Source organism: Typopeltis vanoorti, chromosome 9, assembly GCF_054136105.1.
Source record: "Typopeltis vanoorti isolate ZY-2024b chromosome 9, IOZ_Tvanoo_1.0, whole genome shotgun sequence".
NCBI lineage: Eukaryota > Metazoa > Arthropoda > Arachnida > Uropygi > Thelyphonidae > Typopeltis > Typopeltis vanoorti.
The window spans coordinates 19,881,530-19,908,347 of NC_143557.1; the positions used below are offsets into that span (position 1 = coordinate 19,881,530).

Genomic DNA, 26,818 nt, shown 5'->3' on the forward strand with positions numbered 1-26,818 from the left:
CTCCCCTGTTGAGTCTTCGGTCTCCATGGAGATGCTTGCACAATAATAATAATAATACTATTCCAAAAATAGTACAATGATTAAATGCAAAGGCAGTGCATTTCTTCAGAGAAATTCAAAGTCTTATTTGGGAGACTTTATAAAATTAAGAATTTTCAGTTAAAAAAAAAAATCAATTCAAAATAAGCAAAAATTGAAAATCAAAACACCCAGATTCACATAAAACTATTTTAACTAATTCAAAATAACTGAAAAATTGCAGCTGTTTCTTCACAGCCTTGAAGGGAAAATTCTATCCTGCTTCATATCCCCTTAGCAAGGATTTCCACCTTTTCTTATAAATGGACAATTACATGCACAACTGATAATTTTGAATCCATGACATACTGGAAACAGAGTTCTGTTTCTAAAAATCTATATTTTTATAGAAGCCTTGTAAGGAAAAGGCTGCCGAAGAGTGAAGGTTCTTATTTTTTTCTAAGAAAGTGTTTATGTGTTCATTTGTATGAATGTATTAATTTCATTCTAAAAAATGCATAGAACAGGACTTATATTTTCCTTCCAGCTGAATCTATCAAAGCTTATCATTAACACCACTGGTAATCATATATAAACATAAAACAATGCATGCCTGTAATGTATTTCATATAATATACGAAAAATAAGTAGCTATGAATAACATGTAGTTCTTTTCTTACATGATATTCAATTCAAAAATGCTTATTGAGTTAATACACCAAAACTCAACTATTAACAATTCATAGTAATGCAATAATTGTAATGAGTGAAAAATGATCCAGAAGTTTTAATTACAAATTTTAAAATGTATGAGCTCAAATGGTGTTATGACCTTAATTTATATTATGTATTATATTCTATGACTACAAAATTACTGTAAGAAGCATAGTTACCTTTATCTCTGGCACAGAGATAGTGATACTGCTCTGTACATCCTTTATTCAAACAACCTAAAGATGCTCCACTGAATTTACATTTTGAACACACCTGAAATTTATAAAATTAAGAATTTTCCATTTAAAAAAAAAAATCAATTCAAAATAAGCAAAACACCCAGATACACGTAAAACTATTTTAACTAATTCAAAATAATTGAAAAATTGCAGCTGTTTCGATAAAAGATTTACTGTATGTCTGTGGTCTTGTCTCTTCCAGTAGAGATACAGTAAATCATTTATTATGTATATACCCATACACATTGGTGTATGGGTATATACATTTGGGACAAACTAATATTCCTGTATAGTTGCTTAAGGATTAAAGAAACTTGGAAGAAATCTGAATATAATCTGTAAGGAATCTAAACCAAGCAGAATTTCTCATCAGATATTCATTCCTCACCTTCCAATAGAGTATCTTATCAGTAAGAATCCATCCATTTAGAAGCTGAATGAATAAGGATAACTGGAAATTCTGAACTATTAGGTTGTTGTTGTTATTAGTCTATTAGGTTGACAATGTTATCTTTAGTGAAACTACATTAATAATGATGGTAGAGGATTATCAAATATTATAATGACCCAAGATGCCACCTATTAAAAATCCCTCCTGCTGTCTACAACTGAAATCTGTAAACAGTAAAAAGTCACCAAATGGAATATTTCAACAGAATTAAGATAGGAACCATCAACATCATCATTTATTGATGTACGAATAGGGAAAGATGTACAGAAATATTCATATAACACATGGAGATAAAGTCTATTAAATGAAAGTGAGCCAAGTTGCTCTGTTTTGTGCCAAATGGTAAATGTCAGATGGTTCATGCTTCGTGAGTCTCATTTTCAAAAAGAAGTTTGCTTATGTATTGCCAAAACTGTTTTCGTGGTCTTCCTCTGTGGCTGTTAGTTGGCCTGTAGAAGAGCACTACTGAATGCAGGTGAATGTGGTGTCTAAGTTGGTGCAAAGGCTCTGATAGATTGCTATGTGATTGGTTGATGGCTAAATTGGAACAAATGGGGTTCAATAACAGATTAGTGTGCTGGATTGGGGACAAGCTATCCGATAGATATGCAGACTGTGTATGGGAAAATGAGGGAAGAGAAAAGCCACTAGTGATATGCCTCAAGGACCTGTTTTAGGGTTATTGCTGTTTAACTTCCATGTTAATGATACTAAGGAAAGTTTGAATATGGATATTCAGTTGTTTGCAGGTGATGCAGGTTGTGGCTTTACAAGAGGAACTGAATAGACTGAATGAATGGGTATGGGAGTAGTGTTGCAAAGTGTAAGATTTTAAAATCTGGGAAAAAAGACAGGATGCAGAGTACAGATGGAATTTTAGAGAATGTATTGCTAAAATTATGAGAACAACACAGTGGATTTTGACGATGTGAAGGACACTGACTAGGAAAAGCAAGGAAATTATGATTTTCCATTGTATAAGGCCTAGATTACGTTAAAAATAGACTGATGTGAAGATTTGGTCATGTGGTTTTAAAAGGATGAAGGGATATTCAAAAGGTCCAGAGGCAATTTGCTAAGGTGTTTTCTGGTGGAATATTGAGCATAAACAAAAGTTGAGAAAATGCAATTTGTAGAGTCTAATGAATAGGATTTGGGGGGGGGGGGCTCTAAGATATAAGTGTAAGGGTTTTAATCAGAATCATTTTATCTAATCTGTTTCGCTGATGCAATGAAGTACTAGTAGTGAAAAAAAAAGTAGAGAATATCATTGTTTATTAGAAAATGCAGCTGACATAAAAAAAAAAGAAAAATCTTAAAAGCAAAGTAGGAAATGATTTCTAATGGTAAAATTTGGAAAAAAGACAAGGATGATGATGATAATAATAATAATGACAAATATCAGCTGGATTTCAACTCACAATAGATCAAATCCTCAATAAAACTGGAAAGAATACACAAGGAACAAGAAATTGCATTACCATGGACATATGTGTCCTGAGAATGGTCCAGGATATGTCTGTACAGGAGATTGAAATATGAAGTGAGTACCATCCAGTTTACAGTGGGTTAAAAATAAGTTTAAAAATAAATTATCATTATTATTACATGACACCTCTAGGGAGTCCAAAGACTCATAAAGGGAGGGCACTACTCTACAGCTCTGTCTACACCACTCAATTCAAACTACAATGAATCACAACTACAATCATCATCTACACCAACACCATCTACCACTAGTATTTTCACAGACAATCACAAACATCCATGTGCGTGATAGGGATTTGAACCCACAGCCTTTGGCTAGAGAGCAGCGAACATGCTAACCACTTAGTCAAGCACACTGGCACTGAAATGAAAGGAAAGATTTAAAAGGGATCCAAAATGAACAGATATAAATTATAATGATGAAGAAGTGAAAAAGCCTGAAAACAAGAGCCCATAATTAAATTTAATGGAATAATTACTGCACAGAGAAATAATAAAACAGCAAGTTTAATCATTCTGATATTTTGTCTAATACCTCTGAGCCATGTGGCCAAATAGAGAACACATCATCAATAGAACTCATGAATGTACTACCTTCTGTCTGTTTATATAAGGTGTCCTTCCAAGAGAAGTAACCAGTATGGATGGTAGAATTAAAGAGATTAATAATGTCAGGGAGGAAAACATCTTTCAGTAAATCTCAAGTGTCAGAAAAGGGAATATTTATAAATAAAGAGGTGACATTAAAACTCACCATGATATCCTTATTGTTTAAAAATAAATTTTGGATTAAAGATTTGAAATGAGTGGAATATTTTGTATGAAGCGTGGCCAGTAAGTGGAATTAAAAATGCAGCTAGCTGTTTGGCTAATTTAAAGGGGGGGGGAAGCATATACTATGGGATGGAGAGGATAATTGGGTTTATGAATTTTAGGTGAACTGTATATCCAGGGATGGAAAATTGAACTAAAAGCTTTGAGTTTTTTAACAACTTCAGAAAGTCAAGATGTGACATTTTTTAGAAGCCTTTTTAATGTTGTTTTTTCTGAGAATTGGTAGGATCAGAATCAACTGGTGTGAAAGTAGTGTGGGCTCTCAGTAGTGCATTCATTTTGTGATTATAATCACTGGTAATGAGGATAACATTAGCATTACTTTTGGTTTATGGTCGGTAAGGTCCAGTTGACCATGCCTTGAGTACCTTGTGCAGGATCAGATCCTGTGCAAGGTACTCAAAACATAGTAAATTTTTTCCTGCTCAAGGAAAAAATCTACTATGCTTCATCACAGCAAATACAAACTTGAAAGACTTTTTAGATTCGGTAGCAGATTTAAAAGAATGGCCTAATCTAAATAAATATGGTTGTGTTAAACTACCCAATATTTGAACTATTGGGTAATTTGTTAAATTATCCAATAAACAAAGGTTGAGAAAATGCTAACCACTTATAAATAAAGTGGTTTATTAAAATTATTACTATTATTAAAATTTTAATAATGCATATAGCAATAAGTGTAAGTAGTTAGACTATTTTGAATCTCAAGTCCAATGAGAAGCACCCTCTATATGCCTCCTGCCCAACAACTGAAGCCCGTCAACAGTACTTATAAAGGGTGCTTCTCATTGGACTTGAGGTTCAAAATAGTCTAACTACTTACACTTATTGCTATATGCATTATACAATTTTAATATTGTATGCCTGAAGATATCTCTGTGACAGAGATGAAATATTGGAATGATTAAACCTGCTGTTTTATTATTTCTCTGTGCAGTATTTATTCCATTAAATTTAACTATTAGCATAAACCAGCACCTAAACCTAAATAAGTGTTTGAAAACAAGAGCAAATGCAAAATATGAAGATACAGCAGACACAGCTAGAGAAATGGTGAACTTTACATAGGGATAGAAAAATAAGAATGGACTCAAAAAGCTGAGGTAGCACAGGCACACAAGAAATTAAACAGAAAGTTTCTGGTAAATAAATTACTAAATTTTAGGCAAAAGTAGGTAAACAAGAATCATGGGGAAAAAATATCACTTTCAATTGAATGCAAATGAATAAAATGTTGCTTCCATACTAGTTAAGAATGATGCTATATAAGATCCAGAGGGAATAAGATGGACTAAAAGTGAATGAAAACATATGAAGTTATGAGTTGGGAAAAAAACAGGAAAGGTAATTTTGAGATAATTACTTCAAATACCATGTGACAAAGGACCTAGAATTTAACAGATGGATCTAGTGACAGTATTTGAAGATGTGCTGATAAGAGATGTATCTGTGCATGTACTATTTTCAATTACGATGAAGTATATGTCACAAAACAGAACAAATAATTATATGAAACTCAAAAGACAGCTGTGGGCAGTATAATGGTATCAGGTGATGTATGGAAAATATGTTAACAGTGCATAGGAAATAGTCAAGAGGTAACTGAGGGAAACATACTTGACAAGAGGTAACTGAGCATTAGACTGCATTTCTAGAATTAGGAGGATAAATGAGGTGAGAGATAAATGAAAAGCAAAAACATTCACAGGAACTGCATAAAAAACAATATGCTATGGAAGGAAAATAAAGAAATGCAATGAGAAAAGGTCCTGAGCAATACAAAGTATAGGGTTGAAGAGAGATATGATGAGGAGGACAAAATCAGACAATGAAAGAAAGAAAGAAAATCAACCAAACAAGCCAAAGAGAATCCTAGAGACATGCAGAAAGGCTTAGGTTATCCGCATAAACTTTCACTGTACAGACCACAGAATGCAACAAATCAAGTAACTGCAAAAACAATATCCAAAATGATGCCTTCTAGGGCTGATGGTAACTTAAAGGGAAACTGTAGTGAGAGGGCATCATCATTACAGTTTTGAATTGTTTCGACAATTACTTGACTATAAGGAACATTTTTTTAATGCTTTGAGATGTTGGATGAAAATATCGACAACTTTAAAAAATTATCATATTTATAAGTAACACTAGTTAAGTTGAGTGGAAACATCAACTATCATGTTCTTCTGTAGTAGTGATGGTGTGAGTCAAAATTGTAAAAAAGTTAGCATGAATGTGGAATCCTAGAGTTCTTTTGCTAAGTGGAAAGTAATAGGAAGAATGATTATGGAAAGATAATTTTAAGAAATGTCAATGGTAGGATGATGACTGCAGCCAACCTTGTTTATTCTCTTAACAGGTACATTAAAATATCATCTAATCCAACCTTATTAATACTGGGATTCTGCAATATTTTGAGCACCTCGAGGATCCATCAGCAGTTTTACTACTGAAAAACTGCTGATGTCAAAAGTGCTCCATTAAAAATCTGAAGGTAATTTACTGTCTGAATAACCAAGGACAAAGTTTAGTATTATAACCATATAAATGACACGTGCACGTATGTGTGTGTGTTTATGTCCTTTTCCTGTGTTCTCATGTACTGAAAACTCTATTTTGTATATATTCTACAAAATTCCCCAGAGCAATGCCTTTCTATCATATCTCCTCTATCAATGGTAGATAGAATAGTTTTTCATCTATCAATACTTCTGAATTCCACCATAGTTTGGGGTTGGGCACTGCATCTGTAATGGCTAGTATTATAAACTGTGCAATATGATTCACTCCTTGGTTAACAGGAGAGGAGTTGACCATTACAGAATTAAATTTTGCTAGGGATGAGAATATGATATTCCAGTCAGCTTGATCTATTTTCCATTATGATATATGTTATGGAATACATGGTTGCCTATTTAAGAGAGTGGATATCATGAGAAAAATGATCACTCCAGAGATGGTGTCTTTTACTTCCCACTAAAACAATGGGAAAAGGGAATATAAACTGTTAGGTTGATATCTGTGAATGTTCAGATATGCGTGTGCAAGAAGGTGTTGCTTCCAGTATTTAAGAGAAACAGGACACTGTCATCAAGCATGTGCTTCACAACTCTTCCTATGATGGTAGTTTGTGCATTACCACAGAGTACAGTGACCATTTAAATCCTCCATTAAGAGTATAGGGATGGCAACTGCGATATAAAGTCACCGTAGTCATCCTGGGAAATATCTGCACTGTGTGAAAGATAGATTCAGCATACTGTAATAAAGGATCCCACTCACCGGCTCTACCGACGGTGCAACACTTGCATTTGCACGGGATGAGATATTTAGTCGCCCGTTCAACAGGAAACCTAAATAAGAATCAAGGTCTAATCCTACCTGATATTTGGAAAACTTTAATTAGATCACTAAACACTAAAGAAATGAACTTTCATACCAATTACATTATGTTTCACAACCAATAAATCATGTACCTGCGACACACGTATTGTCTATTGTCTCACGCACAGTACTAATTTTGTATGAATTAGAACTGCCAGTTAAAACCTAGTCTGTTACCTTCATATCGCTTACCAATTGTATCCCAGAAGATGCCGATAGCAAAAATCGGTAATAAATAAATATTACTCACTTTCATAAAAAAAAAAAAAAAAATAAAAAAAAAAAAAAAAAAAAAAAAAAAGAGTTATAGTTTCTAGTAAAAGTAGTCAAGAAAAAAGTCACACAGTGTAGTATTATGTTGCATTTAATATTGCACTGTCAGTGTTAATATCAGATGACCTGACAATAGCAAAATGCCTTCTATCTTGCATTTATTTCCTATTCCATTGTTAGCCGTAAGTTGACCTTGACCTGAGGTTAAATCTCATTTAATGAATGAGGCTAAACGATCATTATGAGATAATTGGTCAAGAGTAAACTAATTAAAGAAATGCAATCAAAATACATAAATACAGTTGTGTGGTGATTGTTAATAATACTTTTTTTGATACAGTTATTAGGATTTGACTTTTAAAATAATTTTAACATTCCAATATGGCTGATAAAAGAAAAAAAACTATCAGGCGCAGAATATTGCTAACGAAAATCTGAAAAAGAATGCGATATTCAGAAACAAAGCGGGGATTTGCATAAATATCTAAAAACTGAAACAGCTAATGTAGTACAAGAGAAAATAAGAGAAAGAACTGAAACCAAAAGTTCTGATCTCATGGAAAGTACTTCTAATTGCGATCTCAGTAATGTTGATATTAGTAACAATGAGGGTGGCAAAATATACTAATGCACAGGGCAGCAAAATTCCTAGGGCCGGTACTGATCCCACTGAGGAAAAAAGCAACTCCCTCTATATCAGTATTAAGTGATACAATAACCAGCATTCTTCTGAAAGATATAGCATGAAGGAGTCACTCCAGTTGTTTCTAGAAGAATGTTTCAACAAGAACATTTCCTGAATAAGGTTTTTTCACAGGATCTGTGAAAGAACTCCTCTGGGATCCTATTAACCCTTACAAACCCTTCTGCAAAAATAATAGTGACATTTTTCAAAGAGGTTCACCCATGAAATATATTAAGGGTTGTAAGTATTTCTGAAGTTTTGTTTATTAATTTTGCTACTTACTGGTGTTGCAAAGGTTTCTGAACTTGTTTGCAGCAGGTTAGGGTCCTTAATAAACTTAAACATAAAAGCGACATTCTGAGATAAAGGAAGAATTCAGCACCAGAACCACCCTCTCACCATAGAGCCATTCATGAACTCCTACTATCCATCAAGTGATGACTACACTTGGAAGTGAAATATCAGGCTAAGGAGACTTAACACACTGTTCACCTTTGCAAGCAAGCCCACTATCTGATCCAGGATTGGCCATCCAGGATCCCGGAATGTCTATCTTGCCAAAGAAGTAGTGGACCAAAGCCATGCAACCCTACAAGGATCTTCATGGTAGGCTGTCCTTAGATTGCACTGCACTGGATTCCATGATATGGCAGTCTAGAAAACAGGACAGTAAAAAACAGACATATGGAAAATGAAAACGACCAGTAATATCACTGGGTGGTATCCACGTGGAGGGGAGTTTCGGAGAAGAAAATGCTATTTCATATCAGCTAACCTTTCTTCAACTAAAAAGTCCATATAATAACTCCTCTCATCATTATAAAAATCAAACTCGCGTCTTTTCCAACTCTGCTACAGTGGTATTATAGAAAAGGATATTCATTCATTTTTTTAGAAAGCTGTTTATTTATTTATTTATTTTATTTTATTTATTTTTTTTTTGTCTGTTTGCTAGGGAAGTGCCAAATTTCCTTGATGGGTGGTTAAAACTAGCATCTCCATTTGGGACTGGCTAACTTAGCCTCAGTGCATTTTAAATAGATACAAAATTTATTACTAATAAATGTGAATTAACTGAACTGAAAACGTAAAACTCTTATAATACATACGTTTAACCTTTATATCAATGACACTGTCAATGGATTGCAGGGGAATATTCAGTTGTTTTCAAATGATGTGAAGCTGAGAAGGGTTATTAGTAATAATGTGCAGATGTGATAGCCTTTCAAGAGGATTTGAATAAACTGGACAGATAAGCAAATGAATGGTAATATCAGTTTAATTCAGCTAAATGTAAAGTCTTCAAGTTCGGGATACATTAACAGGAAGTTTCATACTACTGCAGGAAGTGGGGGAAGCGAGGGATTTGGGGGGGGGGGATGATTGATAGAAACCTGAAATTCAGGGAACATATTGCAAAGGTTGTGAGAGTAACCCAGAGGATTGCTGCAACACTGAGAAGGATGCTGACCAACAGAGAGAAAAGAGTTGTCATTCCATTGTATAAAGCCTGATCAGACCACATCTGGATGCTCAAATTTGGTCCTCAGGATTTGAAAGGGGATAAACTGGAATAAGTACAGAAGTGGACAACAAAGATGATATCAAGACCATGTTATTTATGAGGATAGACAAAGGGAATGTGGATTATAAAGTTTGGCAAGATAGAAGGAGAGGTGATATGATTGAGAAATTTAAACTGTTGAGAGGTGGTTACAGGGTTAACACTGAGGAGTTTTTCTGTCTGGTAGAACAGACAGAAAAAAGGGTCATTCCTGAAAGGAAGTTGTGAGCAAGAGGATGAGGTGGAAGGCTGATAGAGTGTTCAGAGCATGAATGGTGAATAAGTTCAAGGAGTAGTATGATAGATTTCGTGCTTGATAGGGTGGGCCTCCTACAATGAGTCTTGTGACTCCATGTAGGTCCTGAATCATCATCATCATCATAATAATAACAATGATAATTACCATTTCAGTTGCCTCTAAAACTGTATCTTCCAAACCATAAATTTTATGGCCAATTAAATAAACTCCTTGAGACCAAAGGGCACAGTCTTCATGTACCCAGAATTCTTTACTTTCAACTACTGTATCAACAGGAAACTCTTCTGGAGATAAAGGTGCTTCCATGCAAGGTTCTACATCTGGCAAATCATTTGGCTTTTGATCCTGCAAAAGTAAGTAAAAATAAATTTTTAAACTAAAAAATAAAGTTTGTGTTAATAAAAAATTCAAAATATGAAGCATAAAACTACAATCACATTATCATTCTTCTTATTATTATTTTAATACGACAGCTCTATTGTGTTCAAGGACTCATTATAGATTATAGGAGGCCATTCTACATTACACAACACTACACAAAATTCCAAAGCTATTTATTACGACTAAAATAAGAACAAAAATTTTTTTTCGCACTTGCTATGCTAACAGGAATTGTTAACACTATCCTTAGGGTGGTGGTTATGTTGGGATAAATTTCTCCAAGATTTTGGTTATATATATACAGTGGCATATTTAGGTATAGGCCATATAGGCCCGAGCCTAGAGCAGCAAATTTTGAGGGACAGCGTAAATTTCCAGGCTCTCATTTTTGTAATTATAACATGTTCCTTATATGCCGCATCTACTCACAAGTAGAGAAATATTTTTCTTTCCCTCATTGTAAGTTTAGTCTGCAAGCATACTGGCATGTAATCAGATTCTGCATAACTATACAGACCGAGACACGTGCACGGAAAGCCACTGTATTGTTCTCGGTAATTTGACACAAAGGCAATAGGGATCGCAAGTTGGGAGAGAGGGATGCTAATTAATTTTGTGTCGGTATTATTCTTACTAACTGTAAAAACTTTTCCTTCTTTATTATTTCTAGAATTTCTAGAATTATTTCTAGATTATTTTTAGACATGCTAAAAAATCTGAAATTATTTTTAGAGTTTTCAGTGCCCTTGTCATCAGAGTGGAGGTAATACTGTTTCATTGTTTTGCTTTTCAAAAGTTATAAATTGTGTAAATCATTCTGATACTTCCTGTATGTTTTAAATTACTATTTAAATTTTAAAACATGAGTGATGGTAGAAAGTGACTTAGTGGTAGTGAATATAAGAAGAGGAGAAAAGAAAAGGAAGCAAAAATTAACGAAGTAGTATCAAAGACAAGAAAACCGGACAGTTTTTTTGCATCGGTATCTGTTAATAGTAATTGTGATTTGGAAAAAGAGCAAGAAGTGGTTGAGGAGACAGAAATCGAATCTGTTTCAAATGACGTGCCTACAACAAATCCCAACAATTTGGCAGCACAGCACAGGTGATAGTGAGTGATGACTCAGCTGAGTGGATTCTAAATGACGAAACACGCGAGTATATCGCAGTTAACAGGTTTCCACAAATAGACAGTGATCTTTCAAAATCACAAAGAGCTTATCCTGACAAAGTAAGACATGTTTCTAAGAAACTCATTGAGAGGAATCTGATTAATGGCAAAAAAAATAATAAGAGATTTTCTTGTTTACTCTTTCTAGTACCGGAAAGATCTGTGCGCCTTGTAGCCTTTTTGGTGGAGGGGTGGTCACTGACGATAGTCTTGTCTGTGGATTTAATGACTGGAAAAATGCAGAAGCAAGAGTGAGTCATCACAAGAAAGCAACTAGTCATATGAATCACTGATAGCTTTGAAACAAAGAGCAAATCTTGCAGGGAGAATTGACTTACAAATAACTCAGCAACTGGAAGAAGAAATTAAGTACTGGAAGGCAGTGTTAAAACAAGTAGTTGCAGTTGTAAAAACATTGGCCAGTAGAGGACTTGCTTGGAGGGGAAAGGATGACATTTTTGGTTCTGTGTATAATTGAAATGTAATGATGTGTCTAGAGTTAATTAGTGAATTTGATCTCTTTCTTGCTGAGCACATTGCCAAAAGCGGGAAAGAAGGAAAAGGTTTCATTTCCTATCTTTCCTTTGCCACGTATGAGGAATTTATTAAAATAATGGGCAAGAAAGTAATCAAATTTATTGTCGAAGGACTTAAAATAGCTAAGTACTATTCCATAAGTGCTGACTCAACACCAGACTTGTCTCATGTTGATCAGATGTCCTTCACTGTACGATATGTGAAAGAACACCTGTGGAGCATTTCTTGCATTTCATTCAAGAGACAGTTTTGACTTCACTAAACGAGCTTGGAATTGATGTAGCAAATTGCAGAAGGCAGGCATATGATAATGCTAGTAACATGTCAGGCAAGTACACAGGACTGCAAGCAAAAATTCTTGAAATAAATCCATTGGCAGAATTCACAGCGTGCGCTGGACATTCTCTGTCTCATTGGTACTTGTGCTGCCAAATTCTGTCGGCACTCTTCTGCATTTGAGAAACTGTACGTATTTTTCACATCTTCAACACATCGGTGGAGTGTTCTAAGAAAGCACCTGGAAACTTCTGCAAAAGTAATCAAACATCCTTCGCCTATTCATTGGTCAGCTTGTGATGATGCCTGTCAGAGTCTTCGTGAGAGATGGAAGGAAATAATTTCCACTTTGTCCAAAATTGAAAATGATACCAGCCAGAAGAAGTTACGCGATGTGAAGCAAGTGATATTCTACGGCAACTTCAGTCACTGGAGGTTGGAATCATGACCTGCCTATGGGGTGATATTCTCACAAGGAAGAAATTATAAAATGTAAACATTGATATAGGAACTGCGTGTGAACTGTATGGGTCCCTCGAAGAATATTTCAAAGAACTAGAGTTACTCTATGAATCCTATGAAGAACAAGGCAAGAAACTTAGTGGAGTTGACTTGTATGAGGAAGAGAAAAAGCCCACCAGGTTTTTTGACAACAGCGCAGATGAAATTAACAAAAATGAAGACGAGTACAATCCATCAGTCAGTTTCAAAACTGATACTTATGACACAATTTTGCACAGTCTCTCATTCGAAATGAATCGAAGAAAAGTGTTGTATGAAAACCTCTCGAAGGAGTTCCGGTTTCTCACAACAATGCATGTGATATATGAAAAGGACGTCATAAAAGGGGCAAAAAAACTTCAAGAACACTTTTCGACTGAATTTGTAAACGAATGTCTGCACTTCAGAGTGCACCTGAAATGAAGTGGACTAGAAATAAATACATTCCTACAACTTTCAGAGAAAATTCGACAGGAAGCTCTACAGTGTATATATCCCAATCTGGGCACTGCTGTTACGATTTTTCTGTGTAAGATGGCAACAAATTGCTCAGCTGAACGATCGTTTCCCGCCCTCAAAAGGTTGAAGGACTACCATAGAACAACTATGACAGAAGAAAGGCTTGGCAGTTCTACAAATTATGAGTGGCCAGCAAAGGTTGGTCGACTGGTAGAACATCTGCTACTAATGGCTCACAAAAAGTTAAGCAAGTTTGAGTGCAGTTAGTAGTTGGAAGGGGTTCAATCATTCAATGCTGTCGGCACACTCTCCCTCGATGAGTCTTTGGACTCCCTGGAGGTGTCACATAATAATAATAATAATATTACAAGGGCACTGGACTACAAGGACGTGATAAATACCTTCGCTGAGCAAGCGGCAAGATGTAGAATATTCTAGGACATTTTGGGTGAGTCATAATATATATATATATATATATATATATATATATTAAGAATGCATCTAAATCAACATGTTCATTAAATATGAGGGGCGGCACTTTCTGCAGGCCTAGGGGTAGGAAAAAATACCTAAATATGCCACTATATATATATAACATTTGGTGAGGACCACTTTTCTCTTGTATTATTTTTGAGAGAATTTTTAATTCTTCAAATAAATCTATTGCATCTACATCAAATGTAAAATATCTTGTTGCTAATACTGCGCCCACCGCAATATGGATGAACGAGAGCCCTTATTAAGCAGCACCGTGATGCAGGCTGCCTCTATGCTACACCCTGTTGACGGTACTGTATATTATTATAAACAAAGCTGTGAATAGGAAGAGTAAGTCATTTTCTCAAGTAAGTCACCAGAGATAAAGTTTGCTAACCAATTATAGAGGACAGCAAGTATGGCAATTTACTAAGTCTTAATGCCAGATGTATTTAAATGCTCTGGAAATGTCAAGAGCCAGCATACATGTCCAGTGATGGGTGATGGAGGTTAGGGGATCAGCCATGGATCCATACTGGTGGGGCTCTAAGTGGGAGATTTTACCTATTGATAAAATCAATAGGTAAGTGTATTCTGAGGGCCAAAAGGCTGAATAAGGTAGGTGTCAAATGGATCAATGAAGGGATAGGCAGGCAATCTGGAAGAAGGTATTGTGGAGACAGTGCAAGATGAATTATAGTAATAATCTGTTGGATGAAGATTATAAAGAGCAGGCCAGAAAGGTGACTCGGCTGGTAGGTACAGGCCAACAAAATCCTAGAAAGTTTTTACGATATCTAGAAAGTAAAAGGAAGAATGATTATGGTAAGACAGTGTTAATGGATGAAGATGGTAGATTGGTAACTGATAAAGAGGACAGAGTTGAGGTATTCAGTGAGCACTTCATCAGGGTGTTTCATCCTCATCACTGTGAAATCGTGAGAAGCTCAAGCATAGAGAAAATACAAGATGGCTTACTTGTGAAAATTTTTTGTTTGTTTTTGAATTTAATGGTGCAAGACATCTATGGTCATGCTAGAACAAATGTAATAATCAAGCGACATATAGAGGTCTAAAAACTATATATAAAAATTGAAATAATAATAATCATAAATGAAACATTTCTAAAACGTTATACCAAGTAATAAATAAGTAAAATGGCATAAAGTCTGAGTAGAAAAACAAATGCAAAAACGGGTATGAAATAGATGTAAAAAGGAGTTAAAAAAAGGATCAAAATTAATAAAATGTACATAAAAAACATTTTTTAAAATCATATTTACAATAAGTTTAATAAGTATATAATTTATATGAGATGGTAAAGATTAGTAGACTAAAAATTTAAGCACCAGTCTTCCAGGATGGCTGTCACTGAGAGAAGTTTTTGTCTGATAATCTGTGTATGATACAGGTAGATGGTGGATGTCTGAGAAATGAATGACCTAGCTGCAGTATCTGCAGCCCTTGTTTCCCTTAATCCCAACATGGCTTGGAATCCAATAAAAGTGAACATCAAGATGTGGCTACAAGTTGGAGGTATTGGATTTGAGAGAGCACTGGATGTTTCTGGAGCTCTAACCTTCTTATTACCTGAAGAGAACTTTGTGAGTCTGAATATATTATGCACCTTTGGTAGATAGAATTCTGATGTACTTTAGCAAAAACTCTATCTCATACAGCTCAGCTATAAAGTTGTTTTTACACTCTAGTAGGATTTGTGCAGATATAATGTCACCTGGAAAGATTATCACAGAATATTCCTCCAGACCTTCCGATTTTCAGCAATCTGTAAAGGTACGAGGGTGGTCTGAAAAGTTTTCAGCCTGAATCATAGATGGCAACACTATTGGCAAGTTATTTTCCCTAATTTGGTACATCGGTCATGTGAAATTGCAAGTGTCATTCTATCAAGTAGTTTGTTTTATACAGCTGTCTGAAGTAAGTGTTGTCTGTATCTCTTGAAATGGATAAAATTGGGTATTGTGCGGTTATAAAATTCTTTGTAAAAGAAAGTTTAACACCAAAAGAAATTCATTCGAAGTTCATAAAAGTTTATGGGCACTCTTCTCCTTCGTTTTCAACAATTAAGAAATGGGCTGTACCAGCCTTAAAGAAGATCCACGTGAAGGACGTCCAAAAAGTGTAACACCACCAGAAATCATTGATCAAGTGCACGAATTGGTACTGGATGACAAGTGCGTGAAATATGCTGAGACTATAGGCATTTCAAAAGAACGTGTAGGATTTATTTTGCATGAAGAATTTCAAATGAAAAAGCTTTGTGCAAGATGGGTGCCGCACTTGCATGATTTCTTCCATTCTTCCATGATACCCTGTGCACAGGGTATCATGGAAGAAAACCACCATGCTCCATCACAGCAAATTCAAGAAAGAGAGACTGTTCTTAGAAGCAGCAGCAGCTCTCAAAATTCAAGCAAACCTTAATAAATACGGTTGCATTAAGCTTCCGAAGATTTGGGAAACACTCATCACCAGAGGTCCCACATTACATTCCAGGCCACCTACAACCGCCCTTAGAGGGCGCTCCACCTAGATAGGACTTTAGTGTCACCCACGTGGTTGGGCTGAGTATTGTTTGATATTTGTGTACATGTTACATTAGTTATTTTTGTAATCCCCGTCGATGTCCTAGTGACTAGGACGAAATATAGGAAGTATTAAATTCTTTTTTAATCCTTTCTGAGTGTTGTAAAAAAATCCATTAAGCCTCCAACATGAAGTGCTTGGAGCATTTTAACAAGAACAAAACTGATTTTGTGTGTCGATTTATTACTATGGATGAGACTTGGATTCACCATTACACCAGAATCCATACAGTAGTCAAAACAGTGGACAGAAGCCGCTTGTTCAGCGCCAAAGAAGACAAAGTCAGTTCCATCAGCAGAAAAGGTCATGGCATCAGCGTTTTGGGATGCTAAAGGCATTTTGTTTATTAGTTATCTTGAAAGGGAAAACAATAACCGGGGAATATTATTCCGATCTGTTAACCAGACTAGATAAAAAAAATTCACGAGAAAAGACCTGGTTTGCAGAAGAAAAAAATCATCTTTCATCAGGACAGTGCACCTGCCCACAAAAGTGTTTTGGCAATGGGAAAATTAAGGGATCTGCACTATGAATTGTTGGAACATCCACCCTCTTCCCCAGATTTGGCTCCCTCTGACTTCTATCTCTTCCCAAAACTAAAACTCTTCCTCACTGGTCAGCGTTTTTCTTCAAATCAAGAGGCGATTGCAGCTGTAGAGGGGTATTTTGCAGATCTTACTGAGAACCACTACAGGGAAAGGATAATGGTGCTAGAATAAATGTATTAGTCTTAAGGGAGATTATGTTGAAAATTAAAAATAATTTTGAAATTATAAATTCGTCTTTTCATTGTTAGGCCGAGAACTTTTCAGACCACCATCATAGGTGCAAAATCAGGGTATTCCATTCTATGAACTTGGAGGAGCTGCTGGTTAACAGGAGGAGTGGACAATTTTGGTAGCCTGCTGAAAGAAAAGCTACATGCTAGCAAGCATGACTGCCACAGTAGAAATGTCTTTAGTCTGAACTAAGTTGACTACTGTTATTTCTAAAGCTTGTTAGGATGCCTCCAACTGGAGGCATCAATTAGACTATTTTTTTTTTTTTTTGCAGAATCTTACACAAAGTTGGCAAGAGCAACTAGGCAGTAGTTATTTGGTGATTTTGGATACTTCAGTTTAGGAAAAGCAATTATAATTGCTGTTTGCCAGTAAACCAGAAATATGCTCACACAGAAAACTCTGTTGTAAAGGTGCAACTCAGTTGATCCATGGAAGATGGTGATTGATGTTTTATCATCTCATAATGGATATTGCATGGTCCGAAATCAGTTGTATGGAATTTGATCAAAGCAACTTTCATTTCTTGTTTTGTGAATGGCCAGTTGTATTCTTCAGTGCTTTCAAAGTTTTTTTTTTTTTTTGCTTTGCTTTTTTTTGAATAAGGAACTTGAGGAATAGGAAGATGTTGCTGATTTTTTTTTTTGCAAAAACCTCCCAGAGTGTTAGTAATTGCTGTTGAATCAGCAACTGTGCAACCACTGTGTTCAAGAATGGACAGAAGGTGGGTGGTATATCTGGCCCTTTACTTTCCAAATTTTGTCCCAGACTTCTTTAGTGTTGGTTGTTCCGGTTATGAAGGATGTATGTTGAATTCAGAATTCTATTTGACTCTAATGATGGATGTGTCTTGCTCAAGCATGTTTGAAGGCAGTGAGGTATGTGGTTGTGGGGTGCTTTTGAAAAATACCCAAAACTTTCTTCTGATATGTTTCTCTAAGCCAAGGTGGAATGATGATTGCTATGCAATCATCATTCCACCTTGGCTTAGAGAAACATGGAAACTGAATAGATTCCAGGGATTGCAGCAGTTGTGGCGGCTTGCACAATACACTCTGTCTCGTGATTCACTACACTGCTGAAGTAAGAAGAGCTGACCACTGCAAAATCAAATGCTGCTAATAATGAGAAGCTGAGCCAGTCAGCTTGCTCAGTTTTCCATCATGATATCTATGACAGAGTGAATGATTGCCTGTGCAGGAAGGTGGATATCATGGGAAAGTGATCACTCCCAAATAAATTCTTGTCAGTTTCCCACTTGAAGAGTGGAAAAAGTGAGGATGGGCAAATAGTCGAGTCTATGACAGTTGTTCGGTAGGTAAATGGAAAAAGCTGTTGCTTCCTGTGTTTAGGAGGCAGAGACTGTTGTTGAGGATGTGCTCAATGACACTCTTCTGATGTTTGTTTCAGCACTGCCTCAAAGAGTGTTGTGCCCATTTAAATCACCCATTAAAAGTAAGGGGGGGTAACTGCAATATGACATCACAAAGTTCTCTTGTCAGATATCTGCAGCAGGAAGGATGTAGGTGCAGCATACTGTTAACAGTGTTCCAAATGAGTAAGGACATCTATGTTCATACTGAGTGAGATTTGCTGGAAGGGGTGATGGTAGCTGACAAATATGGTGATTCCTCCATGGTTAGGTCCATTCCCTATCCTTACAAATGATGGTAGTATTTTGTAATATTAGATCATCTCTCAGCTTTAGCTATGTTTCCTGCAGGCAGAAGCATAGCGGTTTATACTTCTACAACAGGGCCTTGATGTTGCTGATGCTTTGACAGAATCCATGACAATTCCATTATAGGAATGTTTTCATTATTTATTTTTGGTGGTATCATCTGGCTTCCTGTGTTGAGTAGTTTTGCTTTCATTAGCTTTGGATTTTTTCTTTTTAGAGAAATGAGGATAGCCAGTATCCATCATTTTCTCTTCATTAAGAAAAATTCAAGACATCGCCATATTGTACTCCTAGGGCACTAGGTACATGAATTATTTTATCTTCTTCAGGGGGAACAAAGTGTTCCATGCCATCTGAAGATGGTGTGGACACCTCTGAAAGAGCTCGTGGATCTATTAGAGAGCATACAGGCATGTTTCTGACCCTATGTTGTGCACATTTCAATATCTTTTTTTATTAGTAATTTTTTGTGTAACAGAACATATCTCCAGGAGTGAGTCATACTGATTGATCTTTATTTGCTCAAAGGAGATGAAAAGCAGGTCATATCATTCAGGGATGTTATAACTGTTTGAAGACAGTATCGACATACAGGTATGGATCCTTACTGACACTTTTTTACAGCTGACAGAATCCATGACAATTCCATTATAGGAATGTTTTCATTATTTATTTTTGGTGGTATCATCTGGCTTCCTGTGTTGAGTAGTTTTGCTTTCATTAGCTTGGGATTATTTCTTTTTAGAGGATGCCTTCTCAGTATGAGAGGGCTTACCACATGCTGTTGTTGCCAATTTCATAGTATATTGCCTCTTTGCCTCCTGATAAGTGATGCAATGCTCTGTTTTATTTTTTTTTGTATCTCCTACTCATCCTTCCAACTCCGGCATGTTCAGGAGTAAGCTGGATGGTCTCCTTCACAATTACAGCAATTTGGTGTTTTCCTCTTGAAAACTTTGTTTTCATGGTCTTTATTGCCACATCAGGTACAGATGGTAGAGCCACAACAAGCACTTTGAGAATGATCATACTTCTGACATTTAAAGCAGTGCAAAGGGTTTGGGATGTAGAGACTTACTGGACAATTGAGATAGCCCACTTAACAGAGGTTGATGGTTTTGGTGTGTTAAATGTAAGGCTGATGTTTCTAGTGGAAACCAGGTATCCATTCCAACATATAAGTATTTTCTTCATGACTGTCATTCCTTGATCTTTTATTTCAGAGCAGATTTCTCATTTAGTACGTCAAGAAGATCCCACTCTGATATTATGCCTCTGGAAAAATTTGATGTTTTGAAGTATTTCTCCTGAACACAGTTTTCTGCTTCCTATTCTGATTTTCAGTTTTGGTATTTCTATTTATTTATTTATTCGTATGGAGTTTCCTCTCTTTTTCTCCCCCGTCCCTATTCGGACACGTTGAGTCCCCCCTCATTGAGGGTTAGGTATTTATGGCTGTAGATCCGTGTGTGTTCACAGGGCCGGTTTGCCTGCTTGCGGGATGAAAAAACGCCAGATAAACTGGCAGAAAAAACTACTGTCCATGCCCAAGACTGGCTAACTTGGCTATGGCTGAGGAAGATCCTCAAATTCCTCACATCTTCAAAGAATCGAATCTGGGACACTCCTTCCCCAGTCATATGGTCGTGAAGCGCAAAGCCACTAGGCTAACCGCGCGGACGGTATTTCTATGGTTTCATGACATGGTTTAAGCTTATTGAAGGCATCTGATAAACAAGAGAGTGAGCAATGAGTGCTCAGGAGTGGAATGCCAGGCTACTCCGAATGCTATACAGGCAGCAAACTCTTGGACCCTGTCCAAGGACCATGGGGAAGGAGATTCAATGCAACATCCTTGACCCTTGCAGGTAAGCTCACTAACCAACTGATTCTGGCTGTGCCATCCAGGATTGCCTATCTTGCCAAAGCAGTGCAAGACTACCACAATTCCCCTTTCCAGATGTCCATGGGTTAACACACTACACAGTAAACACAACATTAGATCTCAGTGAAGACAGGATAGTAAAAAATACTCAAAAGTAGAGAAAAGAATATGGGAAGAAGAGCATAAAAAAGTATAAGAATGAAAAGGGCAAGTACCATCAGTGTAAGGTCCTCTCCACCACAAACAGGTGCCTCATGTGGAGGGATACTTATGAGCGAGCAAAAGATATATGAGGAATTAAATAAGCTTGATGCCAGTAAGGCAATAAAACTTAATGATACATTAAATACAAGTTACAAATATACAGTAAAATTTTAAATGAAAGATTTGGAAAAAATTGCAAACAATCTACTCTCAGGAAGAACAAAATGGCTTCAGATACAGAAAATCGTGTATAATACTGTTTTAAAACAAATTATTGAAGAAAGATGAGAATTTAATTTTGAGACACATTCAGCCTTTATAGAATATGAGAAAATTTTGATAAAATACACAGAGAAAAGCTATGGAGAATAATGAAAATGCAAGGTTATCCATTACATTTAGTATTAGTTGTACAAAGTTCATATAAAGACACAAAAATAAAGTTACAATTAGGTAATAAATTAACACAAGACATTGAAATTAATCAAGGTGTAAAACAGGGATATAGTTTGTCTCCACCTCTACTCAATACACAGGAACACACTGATTTTCTGGTAGCCTTGGTTCCAGAGCCTTGCCAGATTAGATGTTTTGCAGGACCAACAGAGGTCACATAATAATAATTCATTCAGTACGCCCTCTGAGCCACTAATTATATCGCATGTCTCTAAAGCACCATGAACAGCTAGAAACTTAAATATTAAATGTAAATTAAATGTGAATTAAGTGATTTAATGAAATGCATTAATATAAATGATACAGTGCAAGTGGATATGGATTTTGCTTATGCTTGACACCGCCACCCTGAACTGGCCTTTGCTTAGAAGCCCAAGCTAGGATTAAATGTAAACAAAATAAGGTAAGGATTACTCAAAATCAAGAGATCACCATCAAGTGCAGATATAAATAATTAAATGAGCGTGCACATAAGCAATGCAATCTGCTGGTCTGATGAACTAGGTGGCCAAATATGCTTCTCATAAGTTTGTCTGAACTAAAGGAGGAGCTGGACCATCTGTTGCTGGAAAGTAAGTGGTGTATTTGTATATATATTAATTAAATTATACAAAAAATCTGAAAAATGACAAAATAAAGTATCCAGCTAACCAGAAGAACTGTTTTAGATAATATTACAACATAATAAAGATGACCTTCAAAAATCAGTTTGAGTTAATTTATAAAATAAGCCAACAACACAATTAAAAGATTTCACAAAAGAAGACAAACAAAAAAAATGACATTCAAAGTTCATATCTTCTCTATCTGTTTTTGATCTAATACAGATAGAGAAGATTAGATCAAAAAAAGATAGAGAAGATAAAATATTAGAACATGTGACACAGTTTAATTCTCTGTTTGCATAATAACATATCTAAAAGACAAAGATACAGATGAAATATAAATAAATTTCAGAAAATCTGAGGAACAATTAAAAGCATACTTAAAAAAAAAAGACAAGTAACCAAACTTAAGTTTTATAAAGTAATGGCCATTTCCACTCTGTTATATGGTTCAGAAAGATGCACTGTTAAAGAAATTACTAGAATAAAATAACTGCAGAAATGACATTTTTAAGAACAATTTAGATCATATAAAAAAATAAAGACATTAGACTAGCATTTAAAACTTAAATGAAAAGGTCAAGGTATATATAGAGAGAAATAGAAAGAACATTTATATAGGGTGGAAAGATATTGGCTACCTAAAGAAATGGATAAATATTATTAATATTATTATCACCACACCTTCCATGGAGTCAGCTGATTTATCATGGGAGGTTCGTTCAAATGACAACATATTTATTATAATGAATCTTGAAATCTATAGCACTCCCTGTATTAACAACATATTTCAGTAATTCATTATTTTCACCCATAATTCTCCATGTAAAATATCTACTCCTCTAACCTGTCTTCACAACACTCTTACATAACTTTCAGCGAAGATGGCATCTGGTTCTTCCCTTCTCATCTTCTATTCTTTTTTTAATCCCTCACTAACATCTCTATCATATCACCTCTCTTCTTTCTAACCATCAAACTGTGCAATCCACATCCTCTCTCCAAAACCACATTCCAGAACCCTCATATTGTCTTAGTCACTCATCTCTGGACCATCTCCAATGTTTCCACATTACAGTGAAAACCAGGTGACCAAATCTGAGCACAACAGTCCAAGTGTGGTCTTACCAGTGCATTTTACAGGGGCACAATCACCTACCTCCTTATCCCTATTTGTTAGTGTTATTCTTATCATAGCAGCAATACAATGTGCAGCCTCTGAAACACCCTTAATATGTCCCTAAACTTCAGTCTACTGTCAACATCACTCCCTGATCTCAAATCTTCCTGCAATAATGATTTTTTGCACTCCAAAATGCAACCTCTTCACTTATGAATATTAAACTTGCAATCCCCTACTCATTTGTCTAAGCCAAAAGTCTATACAAATCATCCTGAAGGGAATTAACATCAGCAGCTACTTATAATTCTCCCCAACTTTGCATCATCAGCAAACAAATGAAGATCCCCAGTTAATTTACATGATATATCATTTACAAATAAGTTAAACAGCAGGGGTCCAAGAAGATGATGCTGGGGCATGTCACTGGTTACCCTCTTTTTTTTTTGAGACACTGCTTCATCACAAACAACTTGATAGTATATCACTCAGACAAGGCAAGGCAATCATCAATCCATCTAACAATATACTATCTGTTCCCATCCTCTACAGCTTGTGCAGCAACTTATCATGTTGTAATCTATCAAACACTTTTTTTTCAAAGATTAAGAATATCTCGGCCTAGTTTGGCCAAGTGGTTAAAATATCTGTTCTCCAGACAAGAGGATGTGGGTTTGAATCCTGCCAGGGGCATGGATGTTTGTAATTGTCCTACTAACTCTTTGTGGAAAGGGCATCTGTGACCCTATCACTTCTAAGAAGGCTTCACTCCCAACACACAGTGAGGTATGGTCACTCCCATGTGGCATCAAATTGGCATCACATGTGAATAACTAACTAATACACTCATTAATTTATAATAAAATGCAAGTAAATTGCTAAAACAAGACCTACACTTTAAAAATCTGAGCTGATCATCAAACCAATCCTGAATTCTATTCCTAAGCAATCTCTACATGAAACTAATGTACTATAGGTTGATCAGCAACCTCTCGTGTATGGGCTCAACATAATAATAATAATAAAATGCAGTTATACAGACTGGTCTATAATTGGAAACTTCTCTTCAAGAATCATGCTTGTATATAATATTGCCTTCTTTCCACTACTTAGGAACCTTACCCACTACAAGACTTTCATTACAAAACCAGGTCAAGGACATAGCTAACTGTTGTGCACATTCCTTAAAAATATGTGGTGATATGTCATCCATTCCCACAGCCTTATTAACATCTAATGCAATCATCACCTGATACACCTGATTCTTTCACTTCCAATTCTAATACTTGCCTCCCTTCTATATATTGCACAACACCATTTACATCAGTTTGGTATATGCTGCTCAAATACTCATTTAATAATTCCACTATATCCTCTTTCCAGAACCCTCATATTAAAGACTCCCCATGACTACCCATCAATGTCAACCTGCTACAGTTATTCTTTCTCTCACTTGCCATATAGCAGAAGAATACCCTGGAATTAACCTTGGTCTGACTAGGCAATCTTCTCTCATACTGCATCTTTTCTTTCTTTACCATGCTGGTCACCTTCCAAGTCTGCAATGGATCCAATTACCACCAACTGTCTTGTACCTCCTCCATAGCATTTTCTTTTCCAACACAGCTTTCTTGATTTCATGATTCATCCATTTCACTATACAGGTATCCCTCAATTAATGCGGTTAATTAATCACTCGATGTTACCGCATATATTAAAATTGCATTTAATCAAATCTAATAATCAATGGTAAAAATTACAATTCGTCCATGATCGATTACTCTATTAATAATTCGTTTTATATGGTACTCTTTTAGGAAAGATAAAAAATGAATGCAATGTAAATGTTTAATAAATACTTTGACCTACATTATTTACTGCAATTTTTTTATCAAAAGAAAGAAGTTATCAAGAGTCATTTGAACAGTTTTAGTTTTTTTTTCTTATCAGCATAAATTCTACGATAACAAGCAAAATGACTCTCCAGACCTTGGCAAACAAGCAATAAAACATAAAGAAAAAACACTGCAAATATAATACACGATGGTGCAAATTAAGTGGATATTGAATCCAACATTATTTCATAGCCGAATATAGAAACTATAAGAGTTTTGTGCCGAATATATAGAAACTAAACGTTTTGGCAGATGCAAGCATAAGCAACCTTATGGGCAACTCATAGTAAAGGTGGAGTAAGCTCCAGATCACTTCACTTAGTATTTTCCATAATGTAAAGCACATCTCCTAGAGCAGTGCTTCCCAAACTTCTGGATGTCAGGGTCCCCTTTGAAAGAATTAAAATATTTCACAGCCCCCCTCAAAAAAAAATCGTGATATAGACATATATTATTATAATATTTATTGTATTTATATTGAATACAAAACATACACAGCGAAGAGTGCAAAAATCAAATGCAAATACTGTATTACATTTTTAGCATCTTACACATTTGACGTGGCACGTTATCTCATATTTTTATATAGATAGAAATATTGTTATTATACATTTGCAGTACAAGCACATGAAACGTAAAACGATTAGTAATAAAGAAAGAATTAAAAACTTAAAAGAAGTTTAATAACAATTTAATGTGTTGGATGTGTTTCAATATCACTACACAAAAAGTCAATATCAGGTGAAATATTTGAAACGGCAATTCTTAGATTTCTGCTTTGAAATGAAACTTATATGAATAAGCATATATTTACTAATATTCATTAAGTGCCGAAATATGCAGGAAGCAAAATTTGTGAACCAACACCAATGTGTGATTTTTTTCCATTAAAATATAAAAAATAACAAAAAATAAATAATAAAAAAATAAAAATTAAATACGTTTCTTTTAAGATAAAAAAAATCTTCTTAGTCTTAAAACATTTTAAATTTGTTTTCATTATTTCACGGCCCCCTCAACAAAACCTACGGCCCCCAAGGAGGCTGCGGTCCACAGTTTGAGAAGTGCTGTCCTAGAGGACATGTATGATAAATAAGCCTTTGGCTCTCTATTTCAGTAATACATGATGGTTTATTTATTTTCAGTTATAATCTAGAAATTATTTAACAAAGAATAAAAAAAAAAAAAAAAAAAAAAACTAAACCGTACTATACTGACATCGGAGATCGCGGTATCTCTCAGATAACATTTACTGTCAAACATCATAAACCTTTACATAACATGTGTTAAACCAAACTGACAGCAAAAAAAGTACAGAATATCACTCGTAACATATGCATGCACAGCTGCTCATGACCTCCAAGCTATACACTGACTGAATTGTGTACGAATATTTATATTAAGCATTTTGCATGTATCTGTCAGATGAGCTGCGAGCTCTGTAGGATTAAAGGCGCGTTAATAAAAATTCTTGCCACATATATCAAGGGTTGCCGCATTAAGCAAGGGATACCTGTACTCTATTTACTCGCTTAACTCTTAGTATGCAGGTATACATATCTCGTATCAGATACTGCCTTATGAATTTACATGCAGTCAACATCTCTTCTCTATAGCTCATCTACCCATCATACTGATGCTAATTGACTACAGACCTTGATATAATTACCTACCATATATAATTCCACACACATAGACCAAAAGGAAAATGAGAGACAGCAAGACTCTAGATGCAAGATTGAAAGATCAGTGAAGACAGAACAGGCAAATGCCTAATCTTCAATGAGAAGAGGAAGAAGAACAAAAAGAAAATTGCAATTCACTGGATAAAGGAACTAGCTTACAGGGGCGAATATTCAGGGTGTGCTAGGTG

The 26,818-nt window shown here is 35.5% G+C and overlaps 1 protein-coding gene across 4 annotated transcripts in view; it reads right to left on the reverse strand.

The window, feature by feature from the left end:
• The window catches only part of LOC150102912 (uncharacterized), a 536,005-nt gene that overhangs the window by 45,145 nt on the left and 464,042 nt on the right, over nucleotides 1–26,818 (reverse strand). For all 4 annotated transcript variants that reach the window (XM_090397626.1, XM_090397627.1, XM_090397628.1 and 1 more), the window contains 2 exons: nucleotides 10,057–10,257; nucleotides 912–1,005 (listed from right to left, as the gene is read on the reverse strand). In XM_090397626.1, the coding sequence (XP_090253752.1) occupies nucleotides 912–1,005; nucleotides 10,057–10,257 (295 nt within the window). The remainder of the gene's footprint in view (nucleotides 1–911; nucleotides 1,006–10,056; nucleotides 10,258–26,818) is intronic.